This window comes from Dendrobates tinctorius, unplaced genomic scaffold (assembly GCF_039654945.1).
Source record: "Dendrobates tinctorius isolate UK_male_01 unplaced genomic scaffold, ASM3965494v1 ptg000322l, whole genome shotgun sequence".
Lineage (NCBI taxonomy): Eukaryota > Metazoa > Chordata > Amphibia > Anura > Dendrobatidae > Dendrobates > Dendrobates tinctorius.
Window position 1 is genome coordinate 311,329 of NW_027361989.1, and position 25,295 is coordinate 336,623.

The 25,295-nt window shown below is 46.1% G+C and overlaps 1 protein-coding gene across 1 annotated transcript; it reads left to right on the forward strand.

Annotated features, from left to right (window-relative positions):
* Positions 1-18,339: 18,339 nt before the first annotated feature.
* On the forward strand, positions 18,340-20,002 carry LOC141074006 (uncharacterized; the record flags this gene model as incomplete). Its single annotated transcript, XM_073561521.1, has 1 exon — positions 18,340-20,002. A coding segment is annotated over one exon (1,113 nt), but the record flags the coding sequence as incomplete, so codon positions are not given.
* Positions 20,003-25,295: the final 5,293 nt, after the last annotated feature.

Consider the following 25,295-nt stretch of genomic DNA (forward strand, 5'->3'; position numbering starts at 1 on the left):
TTTGCCAATTTGCTTTTTGTCCCTTATTTGGCATCTTTTTGCTCTGTCTCAGAATATTTCAGAGTGCTGATAGAGTGGGAGAAGTCTAGTGACTTCAGGGTTATTTTTGCTATCAGAAGTGTTGGACATTATTTTTGTAGGGTTTTTTGCAGATTGCAGACAGTGTCTTTCCTTTCCTCTCCTTTCTAGTTAGTTTGGGCCCCATCATTTGCTCAGCCTATTTTCCTACCTGTGTTTGTGCTTTCATCTTGTTTCACCATCAATACATGTGTGGGGGCTGTCTATTCCTTTGGGTTCTGCTCTGGGGCAGTTAGTTTTCCCTTTTCTTGCTTAAGGCTTCTTTAGTCCTCCGGCTGTGACGAGGCGTCTAGGTTCATCGTAGGCACGCTCCACGGCTGCTGCTAGTTGTGTGGTAAGATCAGGGATCTGCAATCTGCATAGTTACCAACCTCTCTGGTTTTTCTGGGCTTAGAGTCAGGAACACCGCACTGTACTTGCTCACTGAGCCAGTGCGCGTGTCCTGAGTGTCAGGATCCTGTCAGCGCTGGCATGCAGCCTCCGCTGAGCAGGGACTCACCCGCACTATAGGGGTACCGGGGTCAGGTACAGCCAGAAAGTACCAATGCACAGGACCTGTGGATGCTGAAGTTTAGCAAGCAGACACGGGACCTACGGTCATGTGACTGCAAGGGGGCGGGGCTTAGCATCCTGCTTAGTGAGATGGAAAGACACTATACAGAATTACTCAGAGTCAGGCAAAACGGGGTTCATACACAGAGATAGCCGTAACGTACCAAGGATGAGACAGAGCGGATAGTCAGGGCCAAGCAGCAGTCAAAACCAAACAGACATAGAAGGTACCAAGCAGAATCCAAAGCAATATCCAGAGAACAGATCAAGTCATACACAGATTATCAAGCAACCAGAACACAGCAAAAACACACTCAGGGGTCACCACACTATGCCAAGGGCAAGAGTATAACTGACAAGGATGGGAGCATCCTGAGGCTATAAGAAGCCTCTCCCAGAACCAGGGAGAGGCCAAAATCATAGCCCCAGGTGTGCAGGTAAGCCTGCACCGGGATCACAACCTTTAACCCCAGAAATGCCAGTCATCAGCACTGGTTCCAGACATTAACCCCACGTGTGCGAGTCAAACCCGCACTGAGATCATGACAGTACCCCCCTCTCAACGAGGGGCCTCTGGACCCCCAGGCTTGCCCATGTACTTAGCATGGAAAGCCCGCACTAGGCAATCAGCATGCATCAACCGGGCCGGTACCCAGGACCTGTCTTCCGGTCCATACCCCTTCCAATGAACCAGGTACTGTACCGACCGCCGTACCAACCTGGAATCTACGATATGACCAACCTCATACTCCACCTGCCCCTTGACCAAAACAGGAGAAGCAGCAGACTTGGAGTCTCCACGGACTGCTTCAAAAGGTTTCAGTAGAGATTTGTGGAAGACGTTAGAGATCTTGAAAGAGGTTGGAAGGCACAGCGTATACGCCACTGGATTGATTTTTTCCACAATCTTGTATGGGCCAATGAATTTGGACCCCAACTTGGCTGAAGGAACCTTCAACTTAATGTTTCGAGTGGAGAGCCAAACCTTGTCTCCAACCTGAAACGTGGGCCCTAGTGTTCATATCCTGTCTGCGAAAACTTATACCTGCCCTAAGATCTAGATATACTCCGCTGAACTTCTGCCCACGTATTCTGTAATCGCTGAACAGAGCCCTCAGCCCCGGGACACCCCGAGTCCAGACGAGAAAACTCACCAAAATGAGGACTGAACCCATAATTGATCAAAAAAGGAGTCATACCCGTGGATTGACTCGCCCGACTATTGAAGGCAAATTCAGCCAAAGCAGTGCATCGCACCAGTCATTCTGTCTAGCAGAGGTTAGACACCTGAGGATCTGTTCTAGGGACTGGTTAGTGCGCTCCATCTGACCATTGCTCTCAGGATGGTATGCAGACAAAAAGGACTGAGACATCCCTAATTTTTTGCAGAAAGCACGCCAAAACTTAGCTACAATCTGCACACCACGATCAGACACCACATTCAGGGGTACCCCATGCAACCGGATCACATGCTGCACAAACAACCTGGACAACGTCTCAGCTGACGGTAGTGCGGACAGGGGTACAAAATGAGCCTGCTTAGAAAACCTGTCCACCACTACCTATACCACTGTAATACCCTTAGATGGAGGGTGATTGGTAGCAAAATCCATGGATAAGTGAGTCTATGGTCTTTCGGGCAGTGCCAAGGGCATCATCTCCCCTGCCAGCTGGCTATGAGAGCTTTTAGAACGAGTGCAGACCCCACAACCAGCAATGAATTTTTTTATGTCCGAACCAAGGGTAGGTCACCAAAAGATCCTAGCCACCGCCAGACGTGTGTCTGAAATACCAGGGTGAGCACTCAGCTTGGATTCATGGAACTCCTGCAAGAGTTTCAGTCGAAGTTGATCTGGGACAAACAACTTCCCATCCGACTTGGCCGCCGGGGCCCGCGACTGGGCCCCCTGAATCTCCCGTTCCAATTCAGATGAGGCCTCTGCTATCACAACCCCAGGGTGAAGAATGGAGGACGGTGGCTCAGGGGGTGACACCGGCTGAAAACTGCGCGATAAGGCATCAGCCTTGACATTCTTAGACCCTGGACGAAATGTAATCGTAAACTGAAAACGGGAAAAAAAAAGTGACCAACGGGCCTGTCTGGGCGTTAGTCTTTTAACGGACTCAATGTATGACAAATTTTTGTGATCCGTGATCACCGTAACCGGGTGACTGGCCCCCTCCAAAAAGTGCCTCCATTCTTCAAACGCCAATTTGACCGCAAGAAGCTCTCTATTGCCTACGTCGTAATTTCTTTCCGCAGCAGAGAACTTCTTCGAAAAGAAAACACATGGCCTGAGGTTGGTTAGAGTGGCAGGCCCTTGGGACAGCACCGCCCTCACCCCCACCTCAGAGGCGTCCACTTACACGACGAATGGTTTGGACGGATCTGGTTGTACTAACACAGGAGCAGACATAAAGCTTCTTTTCAGGGTCTTAAAGGCCTCTTTTGCGAGTGAGGACCAGTTTCTCACATCCGCACCTTTACAAGTAAGATCTGTGAGTGGTTTGACCACCTGTGGAAACCCCCGAATAAATTTGCGGTAATAATTGGCGAACCCCAAGAAGCGCTGAAGACCCTTAAGGTCTCGGGGTTGCACCCAATCCGCAATGGCCTGCACCTTCTTGGGGTCCATGCGAAAACCCTCACAGGACACAATCCCAAAAAAGACAATTCTTGAACAAAAAACACATTTCTCCAATTTGGCATACAGATGATTTTCCCTCAGTCTTTGGAGAACGGTTCGTACATGATTCAGATGAGATTGACTGTCATGTGAGTATATCAGAATACCGTCTAAGTAAATGACAACAAAACGACCAATGAGATCCGAGAATACCACGTTGATGAAATTCTGAAATATGTCTCGGGCATTGGTAAGACCAAACGGCATGACTAAATTTTCAAACAGTCCCTCGGTCGTGAGGAACACGGTTTTCCATTCATCCCCCTCCCGGACCCTTATCAAATTATATGCCCCCCGAAGATCCAGTTTGGAGAACCATTTTGCCCCTGAAAGTTGGTTACACAGTGCCTTTGATCATCTAACCATCCCCTGGTGTGCTGGCCCCAGCTGCCAAATTATACCCAACCAGCTCCCACAATCCCTCTCTCCTGACCCTGTAGTGTGGCCTATATATGTAGTAGTTGCTAAGGGGAAGCACGCAGTGTGGGGTACAGCACGCAAGCATCCCATAAGCAAAGCATCACAGAAGATAAGCATCCAGCAAAATGGCAGTTATACATGGCAGTTAGTCAGGGCAGGAGTCAGGTAACCCACACTTTGCCTTCCCCTTTAACCATGTGCTTTATTTTTATCCTCCTGTGTTCCCTTGGCATCCACATTCATCACCCTATCCCCCCTCCATCACGACTCATACACATCAGCCCCTCTATACTTCCTTCTCCCATGTACAGCTCCCACACACTCCTCACCTTCCTGAGAAACCTCAGCCCATCTTGCCCAAACACATCGCAGAAAAAAACTACTTACAATTCCAACAACTATTGGCTCTTTATCTTCCTTCTCCTACTGATTTCAGGGGACATCTCCCCCAACCCTGGTCCACCATCCCCCAACCTCAACCCTTACCCTACCTCATATCGAAACCACAATAATCTGATTAACATTACTTGCACTCCCTCATCTCAATCTTTTAATTGTGCCCTCTGGAATCCACGGTCTGCTTGTAACAAGCTTCCTTTCCTACACAACTACTTTCTGAACAACTCTCTTAATCTGTTGGCCCTCACTGAAACCTGGATTCAGGATTCTGACACTGTCTCTCCTGCTGCCATTTCCTACGGTGGCTTACAATTCTCTCACTCCCCGAGACCCACAAACAGACCTGGTGGTGGAGTTGGCATACTCCTGTCCCCACAATGCACTTTCCAGGTCATTCCCCCAGTCCCATCACTCTTATTCCCTTCTTTTGAGGTCCACACCATCAGACTCTTCCGTCCCCTCTCCCTCAGGGTAGCGGTCATATACCGGCCCCCAGGCTCACCCACCCACTTCCTTGACCACTTTTCAGCCTGGCTGCCACACTTCATGTCCTCAGAACTACCAACCCTCATCCTGGGAGACTTCAACATCCCCATTAACAGCCCTAATTCCACATCTGCATCCCAGCTTCTATCACTAACCACCTCTCTAGGCCTCTCACAGCTTTCAACCTCTGAGACACATAAGGACGGTAACACCCTTGATCTGGTCTTCTGCCGGCTCTGTTCAATCTCCCACCTAAACAACTCACCGCTTCCACTCTCTGACCACAATATTCTCTCCTTCACGCTCACAAATCCTCGCCCACCCCAGCTCATTCCTACCTACCACACAGTCAGAAATCTACAAGCTATTAACCCTCAGACACTTTCAGATTCCCTACACTCATCTCTGTCCCCAATCTCCTCTCTTTCCTGTCCTAATCTGGCTGTTCATCACTACAATGACATTCTTAGAAGCACCCTTGACCAAGTAGCTCCCCTCACCCTCAGAACCTCCAAACACAGAGTAAAACAGCCCTGGCTCACATCGCAAACTCAACTTCTCCAGCGATGCTCCAGGAGTGCTGAACGCCTATGGAGAAAAACCCGCACACCAGAAGACTTCATCCACTTCAAATTTATGTTAAGAACCTATAACGCTGCCCTTCACCTTGCCAAACAGACCTACTTCACCACCCTGATCTCCTCACTAACCAACAACCCCAAGAAACTTTTTGACACTTTTCACTCCCTCCTCAGGCCAAAAGCACAAGCCCCTATCACAGACATTTGTGCTGATGACCTGGCCTCCCACTTTACAGAAAAAATAGATAATATCCGTCAAGAAATCTGCTCCCAACCACCAAGTGCTGTGACTCCCATCCCTTCCTGCATCTCCCCTGGCTCACTCTCCACATTTGATCCCATCACAGAAGAAGTCTCCAGACTCCTCTCTTCTTCTCGTCCGACTACATGCACTACCGACCCCATTCCCTCACATCTCCTCCAGTCTCTCTCTCCAGTCGTCACAACCCACCTAACGACAATCTTTAATCTCTCCCTCTCCTCGGGCATTTTCCCATCCTCCTTCAAACACGCCATCGTTACTCCATTACTAAAGAAACCTGCTCTCGACCCATCCTGCACAAACAACTACAGACCAGTCTCCAATCTCCCCTTCATCTCTAAACTTTTGGAACGCCTAGTTTACTCCCGCCTTACCCGTTACCTCTCCATTCACTCCCTTCTAGACCCTTCACAGTCTGGCTTCCGCCCCCTACATTCGACTGAAACTGCACTCATCAAAGTGACCAATGACCTTCTGACAGCAAAACGTAACGGTGACCACTCTCTGCTCATTCTTCTTGACCTATCTGCAGCTTTCGATACTGTTGACCACCATCTCCTACTCTCTAGGCTCCAGTCACTAGGCATTAAGGACACTGCACTCTCCTGGTTCTCTTCCTATCTCTCTGACCGCTCCTTCAGTGTTTTGTTCTCTGGCTCCACATCATCTCCTCTTCCTCTTGCTGTCGGGGTACCTCAGGGCTCAGTCCTTGGCCCCCTTCTTTTCTCTCTCTACACGGCCCCAATTGGACAGACCATCAGCAGATTTGGCTTTCAGTACCATCTTTATGCTGATGACACACAACTATACACGTCTTCCCCCGACCTTACCCCCGCTGTACTACAGAACGCCAGTGGCTGTCTGTCCGCAGTCTCCAATATCATGTCCGCTCTCTATCTGAAACTCAACCTCTCCAAAACTGAACTTCTTCTGCTCCCGCCGTCTACTACCCTCCCTAAATCTGACATTTCCCTCTCCGTGGGTGGTACCACAATAACACCCCGGCAGCAGGCGCGCTGTCTGGGTGTTATGTTTGACACCAATCTCTCCTTCACATCCCATATACAATCCCTTGCCCGCTCTTGCCGCTTACACCTAAAGAACATCTCTTGAATCCGCCCTTTTCTCACTATGGAAACAACAAAAACCCTCACTGTTGCATTGATCCACTCTCGCCTGGATTACTGCAACGCTCTATTAATTGGCCTCCCCGTCACTCGACTATCCCCTCTCCAGTCCATACTTAATGCAGCGGCCAGGATCGTCCATCTGGGTAATCGGTACTCGGACGCATCCGCTCTTCGCCAGTCCTTACATTGGCTGCCCATTCATTATAGGATCCAATTCAAAGTACTTGTTCTCACCCACAAAGCTCTCCACAGTTCGGCACCCCCTTACATCTCTTCTCTCATTTCTGTCTATCGGCCTAGCCGATCGCTGCGCTCTGCAAACGACTTTCAACTAACCTCTGCACTAATCCGTACCTCCCACTCCCGACTCCAAGACTTCTCCCGTGCTGCTCCTATCCTCTGGAATGCTCTACCCCAAGAAATCAGGACTATCCACAATTTGCATAGTTTTAGGCGCTCCCTCAAAACACACCTGTTCAGAGCGGCCTATCACATTCACTAATCAAAGTCATTCTCTGTGTAAGTGTGCGTGTGTAGCCCATTCACTATCTCCATCCATCCTTCACTCCCGCAAGATGGCTGGACCTTCATTGTAAATACACCATTGTAAATACACACCTGTACTCTGTATCTCCCTCACCTCATTGTAGATTGTAAGCTCTCACGAGTAGGGTCGTCTTATTTCGTCTTATTTTGCTTTAATTATTGTATTGTTAGCGTTGTTACTTATGACTTGTGTTTTGAACTGTTAAACTGTAAAGCGCTGCGGAATATGTTGGCGCTATATAAATAAAGATTATTATTATTATTATTATACAAATCGGGAATCAACGGAAGGGGGTACGTATTTCGTACAGTAATCTTGTTCAGCTCACGAAAATCGAGGCAGGGACGTAAACCACCATCTTTTTTCTTAACAAAAAAAAACCCTGCCGCCACAGGTGAGACTGAGGGACGTGTGTGTCCTTTGCGAAGACTCTCAGCAATGTAATCTTTCATGGCCAAGCGATCAGGGCCATATAAATTAAACAGACAGGCTTTAGGCAATTTAGCCCCCGGGACTAACTCGATAGCGCAGTCAAAGGGTCTATGTGGCAGCAACGTCTCGGCCTCGCTTTCAGAGAACACATCTTCGAATTCTTTCAGGTACTCCGGAATACCTTCCAGCTCGACAGATGACACAGATACAGATTTAACAGGTTCACCCAATAGTGCAGACTTATCACATAACATCGAATCATTAAACCCCCACTGAACAATCTCCCCCGTTTTCCAGTTAATGACTGGGTTATGGCGTTGTAACCAGGGCATGCCCAACACCAATCCTGCTGGTAGATTGTCCAGAACCAAACAACTTAATTTTTCCACATGGGTAGCGCCCACTTTGAGTGAAAACAAGTCAGACATAAAGAGAATTCCCTCTTTAGTGAGGGGGGAGGAGTCAATGGCCACCACTTTGATTGGAACCTTAAGTCTAACTGTCCCTATCTTACAGCGTGTGACCAATTGGGAGTCAATGAGATTGATGGATGATCCGCAGTCCACGAAAGCTGTAGAGGGAAAACAACAATCGTCCACTAACAGTTCCACATGAAGCAACACCTTAGAAAATGAGGAAAAGGGTACCTGAGGGTCTGAGTAGTCTCCCCGCTGACTACCCAGACCTAGTCGTTTCCCATCGACCGGGTTGAGGATGGACAATCAGGACACTCCCTTTTCCAATGTCCCGTTTTACCACAGTAGAAGCATAACTGCTTTTCTCTCCGGCGTTGTCTCTCTTTTTCCTTCAGGGAGAGAGCCCCTATGTCCATGGTTACAGAAACAGTCTCTTTTCCACTAGGGAACAATGGAGTCTCCACCTGCATCACCCCCCTGGCCCACTGCCTGCGGTCCATTCGGACGGCCTGGGTCATGGCGTCCTCGAGTGAGTTAGGTGGGGGATGTAATGCCAAGGCATCCTGTAACCGCTCGGGCAAGCCTCTGCGAAAGAGTCCTCGGAGTGCGTCGTCGTCCCAAGAGATCGCTGCGGCCAGCGGCGGAATTCAGTACAAAAACACTCAGCCGAGTGTTTCCCCTGACAGACACTCATCACCATGTCCTCTGCCAATCGCACTCGGTCTGGCTCATCATATATGTGCCCGAGGGCCTCAAAAAACGCATTCACAGACACTCTCTCAGGGGCAGTGAGAGGAAGGGAAAAAGCCCAAGCTTGTGGGGACCCTCTTAACAGAGACATAATGACCCCTACCTTCTGACTTTCGTCCCCAGAGGAACGTGGCCTCAAACTAAAGAAGAGTTTGCACCCCTCCATGAAGACCCTGAACTCCTTGTTGTTCCCAGAAAAAAAATCAGGCAGTTTAACAGGTGGTTCTGGGGACACCAAAACAACATCACTCACCCCAGCCCCCAGAGACCCAGCAGCTAAAGCCCCCCTGTCTCAGAAACCTGCTGCTGAGAATGAGCCAGAGCTTGCTGCTCCAGAGATAGACCCTGAAACATCTGACTCAGACTTTTCATTTGCTCAGCAAGGGATTGTATGGGATCCATATTTCTCAGCAGAGAAAGAAAAAAAACCAAAAAAATTAATGGTCAGTTATAATGTCAGCAACACTGCACTGTACTTGCTCACTGAGGCAGTGCGCGTGTCCTGAGTGTCAGGATCCTGTCAGCGCCAGCGTGCAGCCTCCGCTGAGCAGGGACTCACCCACACTGTACGGGTACCGGGGTCAGGTACAGCCAGAAAGTACCGATGCACAGGACCTGTGGATGCTGAAGTTTAGCAAGCAGACACGGGACCTACGGTCATGTGACTGCAAGGGGGCGGGGCTTAGCATCCTGCTTAGTGAGATGGAAAGACACTATACAGAATTACTCAGAGTCAGGCAAAACGGAGGTCATACACAGAGATAGCAGTAACGTACCAAGGATGAGACAGAGCGGATAGTCAGGGCCAAGCAGCAGTCAAAACCAAACAGACATAGAAGGTACCAAGCAGAATCCAAAGCGATATCCAGAGAACAGACCAAGTCATACACAGAGAATCAAGCAACCAGAACACAGCAAAAACACACTCAGGGGTCACCACACTATGCCAAGGGCAAGAGTATAACTGACGGGGATGGGAGCGTCCTGAGGCTATAAGAAGCCTCCCCAGAACCAGGGAGAGGCCACAATCATAGCCCCAGGTGTGCAGGTAAGCCTGCACTGGGATCACAACCTTTAACCCCAGAAATGCCAGTCATCAGCACTGGTTCCAGACATTAACCCCACGTGTGCGAGTCAAACCCGCACTGAGATCATGACACTTAGCATGTTTAGATTTTTTCCTCCTCGGTGACCCATTCATAACACTTTTACTTCTGGCTCACACACATTGCTGCTGGGGCCTCCGAGCCTTAGTTAGGAACAGAGCATTTACAGCTGCTACTTCCTCTGGTTTCTGCTGCAGGACCGTGAGTGTCCCTACAAACTCGGAGACCGGAATACGGACCATGCGCTCCAGCTAGGAGTGAGCCTTAACTCTGCTCATCCTCCAGCTCCCCTTCTCACGTCCACACACTTCCCCTTCCCTTCACAGACTGCCCTAACTTCCCTCCTCCCGACCACAGAGAGCAGCTCCTCAGCAGTCAGGTTCAGAGCTCTGTGGAGTTTAGGCCACACCCATAGCAGTCACGTGCTTCAGGTCCTGCTGGTCTGCAGCACGCATCTTCACTGCTGCTGCCCGCTCCAGAGATATCTTAGAGCACAGTTTGTTTTACTCAGGACACGCGCACTGGCTCAGTGAGCAAGTGCAGTGCAGTGTTCCTGAAAATTATATTCTATGGGGGGCTACATTATATTCTATGGGGGGCTGTATTAGATTTTATGAGGGAGGATTTGATGGTGCTACATTATATTCTATGGGGAGGTGGGCTGTATTCTATTCTATTCGGGGCTACATTATATTCTATGGGGGGCTGTATTATATGTATTATATTCTATGATTGGTGGTTACATCATACTCTATGAGGGGGGCTGCATTATATTCTATGGGGGTTACGTTATACTCTGTGGGGTGGCTGCATTATACTCTATGGGGTGGCTGCATTATACTATATGTGGGCTGCATTATACTGTATGGAGGACTATGGGGAATACATTATGCTATATGAAGAACTATGGGGTGCATTATACTATGGGAAGTGAATTGAAATGCATGGATGACTATGGTGTCATCCATTGGGCAGCACGGTGTCTCAGTGGATAGCACTGCAGCCTTGCAGCGCTGAAGTCCTGGGTTTGAATCCCACCAAGGACAACATCTGCAAGAAGTTTGTATGTTCTCCTCGTGTTTGCGTGGGTTTCCTCTGGGTTCTCCGTTTTCCTCCCACATTCCAAAGACATACTGATAGGAAATTTAGATTGTGAGCCCCATTGGGGACAGTGATGATGATGTGTGCAAACTGTAAAGCGCTGTGGAATATGTTAGCGCTATATAAAAATAAAGATTATTATTATAGTGGTGCGTTATACTATATGGAGCACTATGAGGAGTGTATTATTATTTATTATTATTATAGCGCCATTTATTCCATGTGAGGAGGGGTATACATAATACATACAAAAGAGAAAACTGAGCAGAGCTCCAAAAAAGCGACTATAAGTCCAGAGTAAAGTCAAAAAAGTTTTTATTTTAATTAAGACACATCCAGATACAAATGGGGGGGAGTGGGCGATAAAGTGCGAAACCACACACCGCATGGATAAAAAAGGATTGCTGTACAACCAGAACCTATGCAGTAACAAAGCATACATAAAGTTACTAAATTATCACAGCGTGCATATAGTGCATGGCAATGTATGGCAATTAGGAATAGACCGCCAAACAGTATATATGTAGATATATATCTCTTTATACCAGCTCCATCCATCAAGTAAACAGCTAGATACACAGATCACTATCAGGTAGCAGGTGACCATTCACCATGGTTAGACAGATATATGATGCCTAAGAAGCATAGTAATAAGAGAGGAAGCATAAATTACCTAATGAAATGGCGGGCAGAGGCTCCAGCAGTCAGCAATCCACCCAGCAGTGGATTGAGCCTCTGCCCGCCATTATATATGTCATCCCCTGAGGAAGAAGTGGTATACACTTTGAAACGCGTTGGGAAATAAAACAGTTAATCTTTTCTCATAACCTGAGTTCGTGAATTTGTAAAGCAGCGCACTGAAGTCCATGAATTTATTCCATAAAAATCTGCAGTTTTCTATTTAGGTAGTTTGCGATTGTCCTTATCGTCCATTTATTTTCTGTCTGCTATTGAATTATTATGCTGATTTCTTGATATTTAAAATGCAGACACTTGTCAAAGGTATTTTTATTTATTTTTATTTTTATTTATAATACATACAAGTACAGTAATCTTATACAATACAAGTCATGACTGGTCCAGGATGAGAGAGGACCCTGCCCGCGAGGGCTCACAATCTACAAGGGGATGGGTGAGGATACAGTGAGGGTAGAGCTGGTTGTGCGGCGGTTCAGTAGACGGAGGATCACTGCAGGTTGTAGGCTTGTCGGAAGAGGTCGGTCTTCAGGTTCTTTTTGAAGGTTTCCATGGTAGGCGAGAGTCTGAAATGTTGTGGTAGAGAGTTCTAGAGTAGGGGGAATGCGCGGGAGAAATCTTGTATGCGATTGTGGGAAGAGGAGATAAGAGGGGAGTAGAGAAGGAGATCTTGTGAGAATCGGAGGTTTCGTGCAGGAAAGTACCGGGAGACGAGGTCACAGATGTATGGAGGACTCAGGTTGTGGATGACACTGGGGTAAAGCAGGGGGTTAGTTGAAAGACATACCAAGTGAATATTAGAAGCAGAGGTAAGAAGTCTGTATGGAAAGCTGGGTGACGTACCTGTAGGGAGAATAGATAGACATGATGGTTAGAGTGCAATGGTGGCAGATGGCAGTATTATGGTGTATTATACTATTGGGATGACTATAGGGAGTGTATTATACTATATAGAGGACTATGGGGCACATTATATTATATGGAGGACTATGGGGTGTGCATTTTACATTATGGAGGACTGTGGTGCACATTATAAAGTATGGCGGACTATGGGGTGTATTATACTAAACAAGCAAAATGCTGCATATTCATCAAGTGATTGGATTGTTTATGCTGGAAGAAAAATCATTGTTCTCAGCAGCACATCGCCGGTGTAAACTGTAGATGTGCTGCTGATAACATGATACTGTATGGGGACAGATTCATCTAATAGTGATTGTTCTGTTTCCATCATTATTCCTCAGCCGGTGGAAAGAGGCCGGGAAACAAGTGTGGAACGATTTCAATATTGTCGATCACGCTTGTTTAACGTCCTGAACTCAGCGCATGTAACTACAACCGAAATGCTCCTGTGTGATGTGCCATATGTCAGCATTTGGGCCCCATATTAAACTTTGCCTAAAACCGACCCTGTGTGTGAGGTCTATTTCCCTCCAGAGAAATCACACGTTACATTCCACACATAACACTGTGTAGAGAAGGCGGCGCGGGGTAATTGTGCCAGTAGTGAGGGGCGAATAATGGCGGGAATGTCACTGACTGAGGAGAAGTCTCCATGGAGGTCTGCACTCCGGAGATCATGTGACCCCTGACTCCTCCCCTCCTGTGACCTCATCATAGGTCCTGTGCACAGAGCAGCCATATATGTGGAGTGCGGCTCTGCAGGTGGAGGTATGTGGAGATTCCCCCCCATTACTGAGCACATTAATACTAGAAATACTATATATTGCACAGGGGATATCGCAGCCGATTCCCACAAGAAGAAGCCTGGAAACATTGTCTCATCTTCTCATTCAGGTCTCTACAATATCGGATCCTCTCAGTGAAGATCTTCTACAGAAGAGAATTTTCCTGATTTACCCATCAAGGATGGATATGGACAGAGACAAGATGGCGGAGAGGATGTTACACCTCACCCTAGAGATCCTCTTCTGTCTCACTGGAGAGGTGAGAGATTCTGATGACGTCACATTACATCATTCTTATCTATGGGAATAACAGATGGACAGAACTGGAGAGGTGAGGACTCTGGGAATGTCTGTAGTGAGATTTATTCATGTGTCTCTCCATAACCAGGATTACACAGTGGTGAAGAAGACCTCTAGTGATTACTGTCAGGACCCTGTGTCTGAAGGATGGGGAAGACCCCTGAGCCCAATCACGGGGCCTCCACCTCACCCCCTGATCCATGAGGACATCAATGACCAGAAGATCCTAGAACTCATCTACAAGATGATTGAGCTGCTGACTGGAGAGGTGACACTGCTGGGAATGCTGGGACATTATACAGTAACACTATGAAGGGATCGGGGGGATGACGATATCATTGTATGTGTCAGGTTCCTATAAGGTGTCAGGATGTCGCTGTCTATTTCTCCATGGAGGAGTGGGAGTATTTAGAAGGACACAGAGATCTGTACAAGGACGTCATAATGGAGGTTCCCCAGCCCCTCACATCTCCAGGTAATAGACAGGACTAAATACACACGGCCTATAATTATCTGTATGTAGAGAATGAATTCAGTCCCTGTATGTGTTTCCTCCAGATCTATCCAGTAAGAGGACAACACCAGAGAGATGTCCCCGTCCTCTTCTTCCACAGGACTGTAACCAAGAAGATCCCAGTGCTCCTCAGGATCATCAGGTAGATGGAGAGAAGGTGTCAGGAGATCTCCCCTATGATGTGTAGACGGCTGTGAAGGTCTTGTGCTCAGTCTTGTTTTATCCCCCAGTATTATATGTTTTATACTTGTGTAATGAGAACGGTGGAGATGGCAGGATTAGAGCTGATCATAGATGGGACTTCTCCATCTGTCTGTGACTTTTACAATATTTGTTTCAGGGTGAAGATCTGACCCATATTAATACTACAGAGACATATGTGAGGGGTGATGAGCGGTGTAAAGAGGAGATTCCCACATATGACTACCCAGGTGAGTAGTAACCACTGAATGCAGAGAAGTCACAGATTCCTCTCAGTCACCAGCTGTGGCTGCTTTATCGGTGGTGTAGTCTGGACATATCACAATCGTGTGATCACCATTTTGCCTCTAGACCACAGCATTCTCCTCCACCCAAAACTGTTCTAATGACTTACTGTTAGGAGTGGCAGAAGGCACTAAAAAAAAAAAAATTAAAGTGCCTTCGCCACTCAGGGTCCACCATGCGGTGGATGACAGAACCGCTGCTGAGAGAGGCAGAGCACTAAAGCGGTAATATGCACAGGGTTCTAACTCACCCAGGTGCAAAAAGGCAAGCTCTGTTAAATGACACAGAGCTGCAGGGAAAAATAATACCAAAAGTATCGCTGAGCCTGTTAACAGCACATGATCTCAGCGGCACACGTGCGGTAGCCGGAAACCGGAGTAGTTAAATACAGTCACTACAACCGAGCAGACTTACCATGTACACGTGTGCTTGGCGTTGCAACTGCGCACGCCTGGACAGGCTGCAACCGCAAATATCGCAAGCGCGATGCAGGACGCTAAGCTGCTGGAAAGATGGAGCTTGTGCGCGTTGGCGCAGGTGCTGACAGAATACCACTCACTCACACAGACGTAATAACCGAGGGAAGGGGTTTCATAATTAGTCAGTCACCAATCCAAGCATCCGTCACCAAACACACAGCTGCAGTATAAAAATACTAGCGCATGGCATAACGGCCATGCGCACTTTTTATAGCGTACGGGACCTGCCGGAAATCTCCAGAGCTCTGAGCTAAGCCAATGAAATCAGGAGCAGGACCTGAGCACCTGACTCCTGAACTCCAATGGGAGCTCGTCCCATGGGCATGCTCAGAAGCTGGGAAAAAGGACTTAGGCTCTGGAGACAAATGTGTGAATCTGGATTCCCGCATAGGCATTATTGAACCCAGATTCCTAACACTTACAACCTGGAGGATCCACCTACCCCCTGGTATTAGGAGACGCTGACCGTTACCTGCCCAGATCTGTAACTATAAAGCCAAATGACAGCGTACGTAGAATGTGCTGACAAGATAGAAAATCACTTGAAGAAAAATCTTATGCTGGGCCTGTAAGAGAAAGCGGAGGGTAATGATGCTGTTGGCTTCCTAGATCCCTGAGATCTTATCGGATGAATCTTCTCTCCCTTCTGTGCCGCTGAATGTCTCATGGTCCCTCCAAGACCAGGTCCAGTCTTTCTGGCCAAACTTCCCTTTTATGATTGACAACATTAATTGTACAGTGAGGCCAAGTGTGAATTTCTGTACAATAACAACAGATCTTCCCCTAGCCTGAGTTTTCAATTTCTTTTTTCTGTTTAAAACCAAATAACTTGAAGCAGGATTTTGATAAACTACATAAAACACATTCCACCTGTGCCATGATATATCTCTACTCTCTGTGTGGTTTATGGCTGTAATATACACGTATAGGGGTTTGTCTACTGTGATGCGGTGTTGTGACACGTGGTGCCCGGCACACAATCAGCGCTGGCGTCACTGTCTCCACCTTCGGACAAACTGAACATGAAGAGGAAGACAGAGCTGCAGCTCATCCCGGACTTCCTCTTCATGTTCAGTTTGTCCAAAGATGGAGACAGTGACGCCAGCGCTGAATGGGTGCCGGGCATCACTTGTCATTCCACCACATCGCAGTCCCAATGCAGCGAGTGCCAACACCGCTGGAAGGGAGTCAGATTGGCAGGTGAATATAAGCTTTATTATTTTATCAGGGACGAACATTTAGTTTAAGAAGTGCTTGTCCTAGTTCTGGACAACCTCTTTAAGAAATAATAAAAGAAGAAGCGATGCAGCTGAGTGCTCTGGCGATTTATTGAGTGCTGTTCAGACAACATAATGGTTATGATTAAGGGCGTCTAGCCAGAAACGCGTAAACAACGTTCTGTTGTTTGAACAGCATTCAATAAATCACCAGAGCACTCAGCTGCATCGCTTCTTCTTTTATTATTGCTGTGCGGCCAGGGCAGGGCCGGATCCGAGTCTGAGGTGCGGTGAGGTCAGACGTGGGTGAGCTGGACTTTTATACAAATCTCTTTAAGAAATACTATAGATATGCAGTAAATACACTAAATGACACTGATATATGCATTACTAAACAGCTATGTGTATGGCTGGGCAGAGTAGTCAGGGGCTCCCATACACTTAAGGCGATGATCAAATCGATAATGAAGCCATACTGTGTCTTGGATATATACTGTGTAGGATGATGCAGAGTCAGCAGCGTTCAGGCCGGCTGCGCTGAACCTGCCACCTGCTTGAAAAGGAAAGAGCTGCCGCCCTATGTCTGCGTTATGTCACTACACTGCCGGCTCTCTTCTATTGCAAAACCGAGTGATATTATCCAATGCGTTTCTGAGGCTTCAGTGTCCTTCGTCAGGGATCCCTTCTTTTTTGCAACAGAAGAGAGCCGGCAGTGTAGTGACATCACGCAGACATAGGGCGGCAGCTTTGTCCTTTTCAAGCAGGTGGCAGGATCAGCGCAGCCGGCTGCAACGCTGCTGACTCTGCATCATCCAACATAGTACAGATCCAGGACAGAGTACGGCTTCACAATCAATTTGATCACCTCCTTAAGTGTACGTGTGCCCCAGCCTGCTCTACCCAGCTATACATGGAGACGTTCAGTAATTCATAGATCAGGGTCATCTGTGTATGTAGCGCATATCTACTGTATATATTTACTGCATTTCTACACGTTAAGCAAGAGGGCAAGCAGGTGCTGAAGCAGGGAGCAGATAACTTCACCTGGACAGCACCCACACATACTGCCAGACTGGACGGTACTGCTGGTCCCAGGCACCCTCATCTTAGTGGCTGAACAGTGCCTGTGCCGCCTACAGCTTCTGTTTCTAATGTCGCATCCATCACCGGTGCTGCCTGCAGAGTGAATAAGATGGCACTTGGTGACAGAAGCAGACGTCACAGGAGCAGATCCCAGAGAAAATGGGACATACCGTTTGCGGAAGTCTCAATATGACAAAATGTCAGAAATCCAGAGCAGTAGAAATCCTCATAAAGTGACTACATTTTGGAAATTATAACCCTCGGTCAATTAATCTATAAGAGTAGTGACTATTTTGACTCCACAGGCACTTTGTGGAAATTAGCACACAGGGGATGTTGGAGAGTGAAGATTAGAAATATGCCATATTATTGCCCAGCACATAATGTCCGGATTGTGCTCCACTAGACACGCACATAGAAAACTAAGTGGGTCCTTCTCATTACAGTGATGCCAAATACAGGGATGGTAAATGTGGTTTAGGTACACTGCAAAGCACAGAAGCGAGGGGGAGAGTTGACTTGGAAAGAGTGCGTTTTGCTGGATTTGTTTATGGAAGCCATGTTGCTTTTCAAGAGTCTTTGAGCCATTAATAATGTGGACATCTGTTTTTTCTCTGACAGATGATGGACCTGAATGGGAACTTGTTTTTTGTGAGATGAGTAGGAGTTGTTATTGGTGGTATTTTCGCCTACATATCATTGATGGGTTGCTTTTTATTTATTATATTTGGGAGGCAGAATGAACAAACAATTGAACACCACACTCTACTGGTTCATCCTCTAACTTTATCTATTAGACTGTGAACTGTCATTGACTTAGACAGTCATTCAATATTTTTACATAACTTGCCATTTTCACTGGTGGTTTAAGCAGCCATTTTCAAAAATACAAAATTCAAGGATATTTTATTTAAAATAATTATCTTTTTTTCTTTGCAGGTGACTCTACCAGGAGATCAGGACAGCTGATATCTTCAATTTTTAAATCAGATGATCTCGAAATCCCACAGGATACAACTGAAGTGACTGCCATTGCTCCAGATATACCAGCATCCCTTTACAGTAAAGATCTGTCATCTGATCCTGTGAAACAGGTCCCATCTTCTGATTCATTACTGACTACTAAGGAAAATGAAAGTAAGAAAATAAGCATCAAAAAAGAAACTGCTCCTAAAGAAGATAAGTCATTTTCACATTCAGAATATAGAAATAGTTTTTCCCTCAAAAAGTCGTTTCTTAATCAACAAAAAAATCACACAACGGAGAAGAGATTTTCATGTTCCAAGTGTGGGAAATGCTTTAACTGGAATTCAAACCTTATTAGGCATGAGAGAACTCACACGGGGGAGAAGCCATTTTCATGTTCAGAATGTGAGAAGTGTTTTAACCAGAAATCACATTTGGTTCAGTACCAGAGAACGCACCCAGGGAAGAAGCCTTTTTCCTGTTCAGAATGTGGGAAATGTTTTAACCAAAAATGTAATCTTGTTAGACACCAGAGAACTCACACAGGGGAGAAGCCTTTTTGCTGTTCAGAATGTGGGAAGTATTTTAACGAGAGATCAACTTTGGTTAAGCACCAGAGAATTCACACAGGGGAGAATCCTTTTTTCTGTTCAGAATGTGGGAAATGTTTTATCCAGAAATCAGATTTTGTTAAACACCAGAGAACTCACACAGGGGAGAAACCTTTTTCCTGTTCAGAATGTGGGAAATGTTTTAACCAGAAATCAGCTTTGGTTAAGCACCAGCGAACCCACACAGGGGAGAAGCCTTTTTCCTGTTCAGAATGTGGGAAGTGTTTTAACCAGAAATCAGATTTGGCTAAGCACCAGCGAACCCACACAGGGGAGAAGCCTTTTTTCTGTTCAGAATGTGGGAAGTGTTTTTACCAGAAATCAGATTTGGTTAATCACCATAGAACTCACACAGGGGAGAAGCCTTTTTCCTGTTCAGAATGTGGGAAATGGTTTACACATAAATCAAATGTTGTTAGGCACCAGAAAACTCACACAAGGGAGAAGCCTTTTTCCTGTTTATAATAATAATAATAATAATAATAATAATAAAAAACGTTATTTTTATAGCGCCAACATATTCCACAGTGTTGACAGTTTAACAGTTTCAAACACAACAGTCGTAACAACGTTAACAATAATTCAATGAAGCAAAATATAATGACCCTGCTAATGAGAGCTTACAATCTACATGGTGGGCCATTTATATGGATACACCTAAATAAAATGGGAATGGTTGGTGACCAGATCGGCATCATGAATATGCAGAATGGGCAAAACAAAAATTGGAACAGGACCCTCAGTTTACACAGAACATTATGTTTAGTGATGAGGCAAACTTTTTTGGGTGGCCCATTTATATGGATACACCTAAATAAAATGGGAATGGTGACAGATTTCTTGTGTGGGTTTTTTTGCATTGAAATCTGCTGCAATGACCCGGTACTGCGTTCAACAGACATCAACATAATTTTTATCCGCTCCTCACATGTTAACCTCTGTGACACGTCAATGGCTGTAAACAAAGAGAAACTTGTAAATAACTCTTGAAAGAATAAAGTTATGTTAAAACCAAGCACACCATTGTTTTTTTGTGAAAATCTCAATACTTTTGTGTCACATGACCCTCTTTCCATTGAAAAAAATAAAGATAGATCCAAAATGGCCGACTTCAAAATGGCCGACTTCAAAATGGCCACCATGGTCACCACCCATCTTGAAAAGATTTTTTCCCCTCCCATATACTAATGTGCCACAAACAAGAAGCTGATATCACCAACCATTCCCATTTTATTAAGGTGTATCCATATAAATGGCACACCCTGTACAATGAGGTGGGGGAGATACAAAGTACAGGTGTGTATTTACAATGATAGTCCAGCCATCTTGAGGAAGGGATGGATGGAGATAGTGAATGGGCTACACATGCACACTTACACATAAAATGACTTTGATTAGGGAATGTGATAGGCTGCTCTGAACAAATGTGTTTTGAGAGAGCGCCTAAAACTATTCAACTTGTGGCTGATCCTAATTTCTTGTGGTAGAGCATTCCAGAGGATAGGAGCGCAACACGGGAGAAGTCTTTGAGTTGGGAGTGGCAGGTATGGATTAGTGAAGAGGTTAGTCAAAAGTCGTTTCCAGAGCGCAGCGATCGGCTCGGCCGATAGACAGAAATGAGGGAGGAGATGTAAGGGGGTGCCGCACTGTGGGGAGCTTTGAGGGTGAGAACAAGTACTTTGAATTGGATCCTATAATGAATGGAAAGCCAGTGTAACAGCTGGCAAAGAGTGGATGCGTCCGAGTACCTATTAGCCAGATGGACAACCCTGGCTGCTGCAATAAGGATGGACTGGACAGGGGATAGTCGAGTGAGGGGGAGGCCAATTAATAGAGCATTACATTTAAACATGCAAAAAGAAGGAGTCTATATCCTCATATAAAATCACATGATTATTTTATTGCTAAATAGCTCACAAATATAAGAATCGACAAAATATTGCAATAGTAGTATGGCTGAGTGTCAGAAAGAGACCTAGGTGCAACAAAAGTGCTGAGCTTATGACAGCGGGAGGGAATAGTATGTGTATTGCCAGTGCAAATAGATTCAAGAGGCCCCAAGAATGCAAATTAGCAGAGGTATAATAATCCCCTAGTGAGGTGTGAACATAACAATAGTCCCTCGCTAATCGCTCATCAGGTCATAACCCCAAGTTTTCATTCCTTACTCATGGCTGCCAAGAGAACCACATGCTGCGCCCCAACACGCGTTATGCATGGGCTTCTTCCGGGGGCTCCTCCTTATATAAAGCACACCCAGGTGCCGGGTAAGCCACAATTAGTGGCGTGTGTTCCCGGAGCGTGAACCGGAAGTAGCGCCACATCCGGCGCCAGGATGACTATGCATGTCACAGGGAAAGCCCTGATGATGTCAGTGACACGCACAGATTATCCAGTGGCGCCGGTGGGATGCATCCATCCAGTACCGTCCGAGGACATGCACACAAGCGGTCAACGTGATGACACAACTCTCACCAGGGGAATTATACCTACTACTATAAATCGCGATCTCATAAATAGGTCCAATGCATTTATCTTACTTTCCTTTTTTCTATCATACACAAAAGGAACAACCCACAAAACTCTGCCTAAAGAGAATATTTGGCCCATTTGTAAAAAACCTTTAACATGCTAAAAGTGTTTACCAATACCATATATCATATAAAGTGCTAACAGTGACAAGTGCTAAATACACATAAACAGGGTAAGTGGTCCAGGTTACCCATCCTAAACAACATCAAAAAAGTATAAGGCCGGCGTCTCACTAGAGAGAAATACGGAGGAGTGAGAGGCGTTAAAACAACGCATTGCACTCGGACCAATGTTTCTCTATGGGGCAGCTCCCATCAGCAGTACATTTTTTGGCCGTATTTTACGGGCTGAGAAAATAGTAGCATGCTGTGATTGTCAGCATATTATGGGCAAAATACGCCAATGCAAGGCTTTGGGGGCGAGAAAAATACAGATTACCCACGGACCAGATGTGTGACTTACGAGAAATACGCACCCGGTGTCCTTTACCAAAAGCCGGCAATTCATTTTGTGATACAGTAAAATCACACTGACATGTATATTAAAGAAACGAAATAATAGATATAGACGCATAGAGAATATATATATACACTCACTGGCCACTTTATTAGGTACACCTGTCCAACTGTGTGTTAAGACTTAATTTCTAATCAGCCAATCACATGGCGGCAACTCAGTGCATTTAGGCATGTAGACATGGTCAAGACAATCTCCTGCAGTTCAAACCGAGCATCAGTATGGGGAAGAAAGGTGATTTGAGTGCCTTTGAACGTGGCATGATTGTTGGTGCCAGAAGGGCTGGTCTGAGTATTTCAGAAACTGCTGATCTACTGGGATTTTCACGCACAACCATCTCTAGGGTTTACAGAGAATGGTCCGAAAAAGAAAAAAAATCCAGTGAGCGGCAGTTCTGTGGCCGGAAATGCCTTGTTGATGCCAGAGGTCAGAGGAGAATGGGCAGACTGGTTCGAGCTGATAGAAAGGCAACAGTGACTCAAATTGCCACCCGTTACAACCAAGGTAGGCAGAAGAGCATCTCTGAACGCACAGTGCGTCGAACTTTGAGGCAGATGGGCTACAGCAGCAGAAGACCACACTGGGTACCACTCCTCTCAGCTAAGAACAGGCATCTGATGGCTACTTTCAGCAGGATAATGCGCCATGTCATAAAGCTCGAATCATCTCAGATTGGTTTCTTGAACATGACAATGAGTTCACTGTACTCAAATGGCCTCCTCAGTCACCAGATCTCAATCCAATAGAGCATCTTTGGGATGTGGTGGAACGGGAGATTCGCATCAGGGATGTGCAGCCGACAAATCTGCGCCAACTGTGTGATGCCATCATGTCAATATGGTCCAAAATCTCTGAGGAATGCTTCCAGCACCTTGTTGAATCTCTGCCACGAAGAATTGAGGCAGTTCTGAAGGCAAAAGGGGGTCCAACCCCTTACTAGCATGGTGTACCTAATAAAGTGGCCAGTGAGTGTATATATATAACACATAGAATATATATACACTCACTGGCCACTTTATTAGGTACACCATGCTAGTAAGGGGTTGGACCCCCTTTTGCCTTCAGAACTGCCTCAATTCTTCGTGGCAGAGATTCAACAAGGTGCTGGAAGCATTCCTCAGAGATTTTGGACCATATTGACATGATGGCATCACACAGTTGGCGCAGATTTGTCGGCTGCACATCCCTGATGCGAATCTCCCGTTCCACCACATCCCAAAGATGCTCTATTGGATTGAGATCTGGTGACTGAGGAGGCCATTTGAGTACAGTAAACTCATTGTCATGTTCAAGAAACCAATCTGAGATGATTCGAGCTTTAGGACATGGCGCATTATCCTGCTGAAAGTAGCCATCAGATGTTGGGTACATTGTGGTCATAAAGGGATGGACATGGTCAGCAACAATACTCAGGTAGGCTGTGGCGTTGCAACGATGCTCAATTGGTACCAAGGGGCCCAAAGAGTGCCCAGAAAAAATTCCCCACACCATGACACCACCACCACCAGCCTGAACCGTTGATACAAGGCAGGATGGATCCATGCTTTCATGTTGTTTACGCCAAATTCTGACCCTACCATCCGAATGTCGCAGCAGAAATCGAGACTCATCAGACCAGGCAACGTTTTTCCAATCTTCTACTGTCCAATTTCGATGAGCTTGTGCAAATTGTAGCCTCAGTTTCCTGTTCTTAGCTGAGAGGAGTGGTACCCAGTGTGGTCTTCTGCTGCTGTAGCCCATCTGCCTCAAAGTTCGACGCACTGTGCGTTCAGAGATGCTCTTCTGGCCACCTTGGTTGTAACGGGTGGCAATTTGAGTCACTGTTGCCTTTCTATCAGCTCGAACCAGTCTGCCCATTCTCCTCTGACCTCTGGCATCAACATGGCATTTCCGGCCACAGAACTGCCGCTCCCTGGATTTTTTTTCTTTTTCGGACCATTCTCTGTAAACCCTAGAGATGGTTGTGCGTGAAAATCCCAGTAGATCAGCAGTTTCTGAAATTCTCAGACCAGCCCTTCTGGCACCAACAATCATGCCACGTTCAAAGGCACTCAAATCACCTTTCTTCCCCATACTGATGCTCGGTTTGAACTGCAGGAGATTGTCTTGACCATGTCTACATGCCTAAATGCACTGAGTTGCCGCCATGTGATTGGCTGATTAGAAATTAAGTCTTAACACACAGTTGGACAGGTGTACCTAATAAAGTGGCCAGTGAGTGTATAATATACACACACATGTCATTGAGACACATATATTTATATATATTAGCGGCGATAGAGTTCTACATAGCAGAATCGCTGCTAATTCAATTTCAGGCTTCTGTGAAATCATTCTAAAACCCGACATGAAATGACACATGGTTTACATACAGTAAACCATTTCATTTCATTTATTTTTTTATATGTGTTTGGCTAATAATTAGATGAGGGTTTGTGTGTAAAATTTGGGACATGTAGGTGTTAAATGGGTTAATTCGTTGAAAAAAATTGCGTAGGCTCCCGTAGTAAATTCGCAACCAGAGAGGGAAAGCCAGTGAGTGAGGGCAGATATTAATAGCCTTGAGAGGGACCATTGTTTTTGGCCCCTGCCGGCTACAAAAATCTGCCCCCTGACACCTCAGAAAAGGCACATCTATAAGATGTGCCTTTTTTGGCACTTAGCCTCTCTATTCCCATTGCACTGTAGCTGTGGCTAATGGGTTAATAAGAATGGGTTAATGTCACCTTGCTATTGGAAGGTGACATTAAGCTGATTAATAATGGAGCAGTGTTAATTAGACACCTATCCATTGTTAACCCTAGACTAGTAAAGGGTTAAGAAAACACAGTCATTAATTAAAAATTCTTTTAATGAAATAAAGACATCAAGTTTTTGACCATATTAATTCCTCTGCTAATCCATAAATAAACCATGGACCTGTAACAAAAATAAAACAAAAAAGCAACAATATCCTTACCTCTCCGCTGGTCAGTCAGGTCCCCTGCTGCAATCCATCAGAAGGGGTTAACTGGTTTACAACGGGATCGGTGCTAATGCGACCAGCCCTCTGTAAACCACTGCCAGAATGAATTAGTTCATCTCTGCGCAGCCTCCCTGGCTGACCGGAGAAGAACTAATGAGTGTGGGAAAGTTTCTGCTTATTTTCCCACGCTCATCAGTTCACTTCAGGTCAGCCCGGGGACTCCGTGCAGCCTCACATGACGTCCCTGCTTGATCTAGATGCTTAGCTGCTGGGATGCTTTGCTGAGGGGATGTGC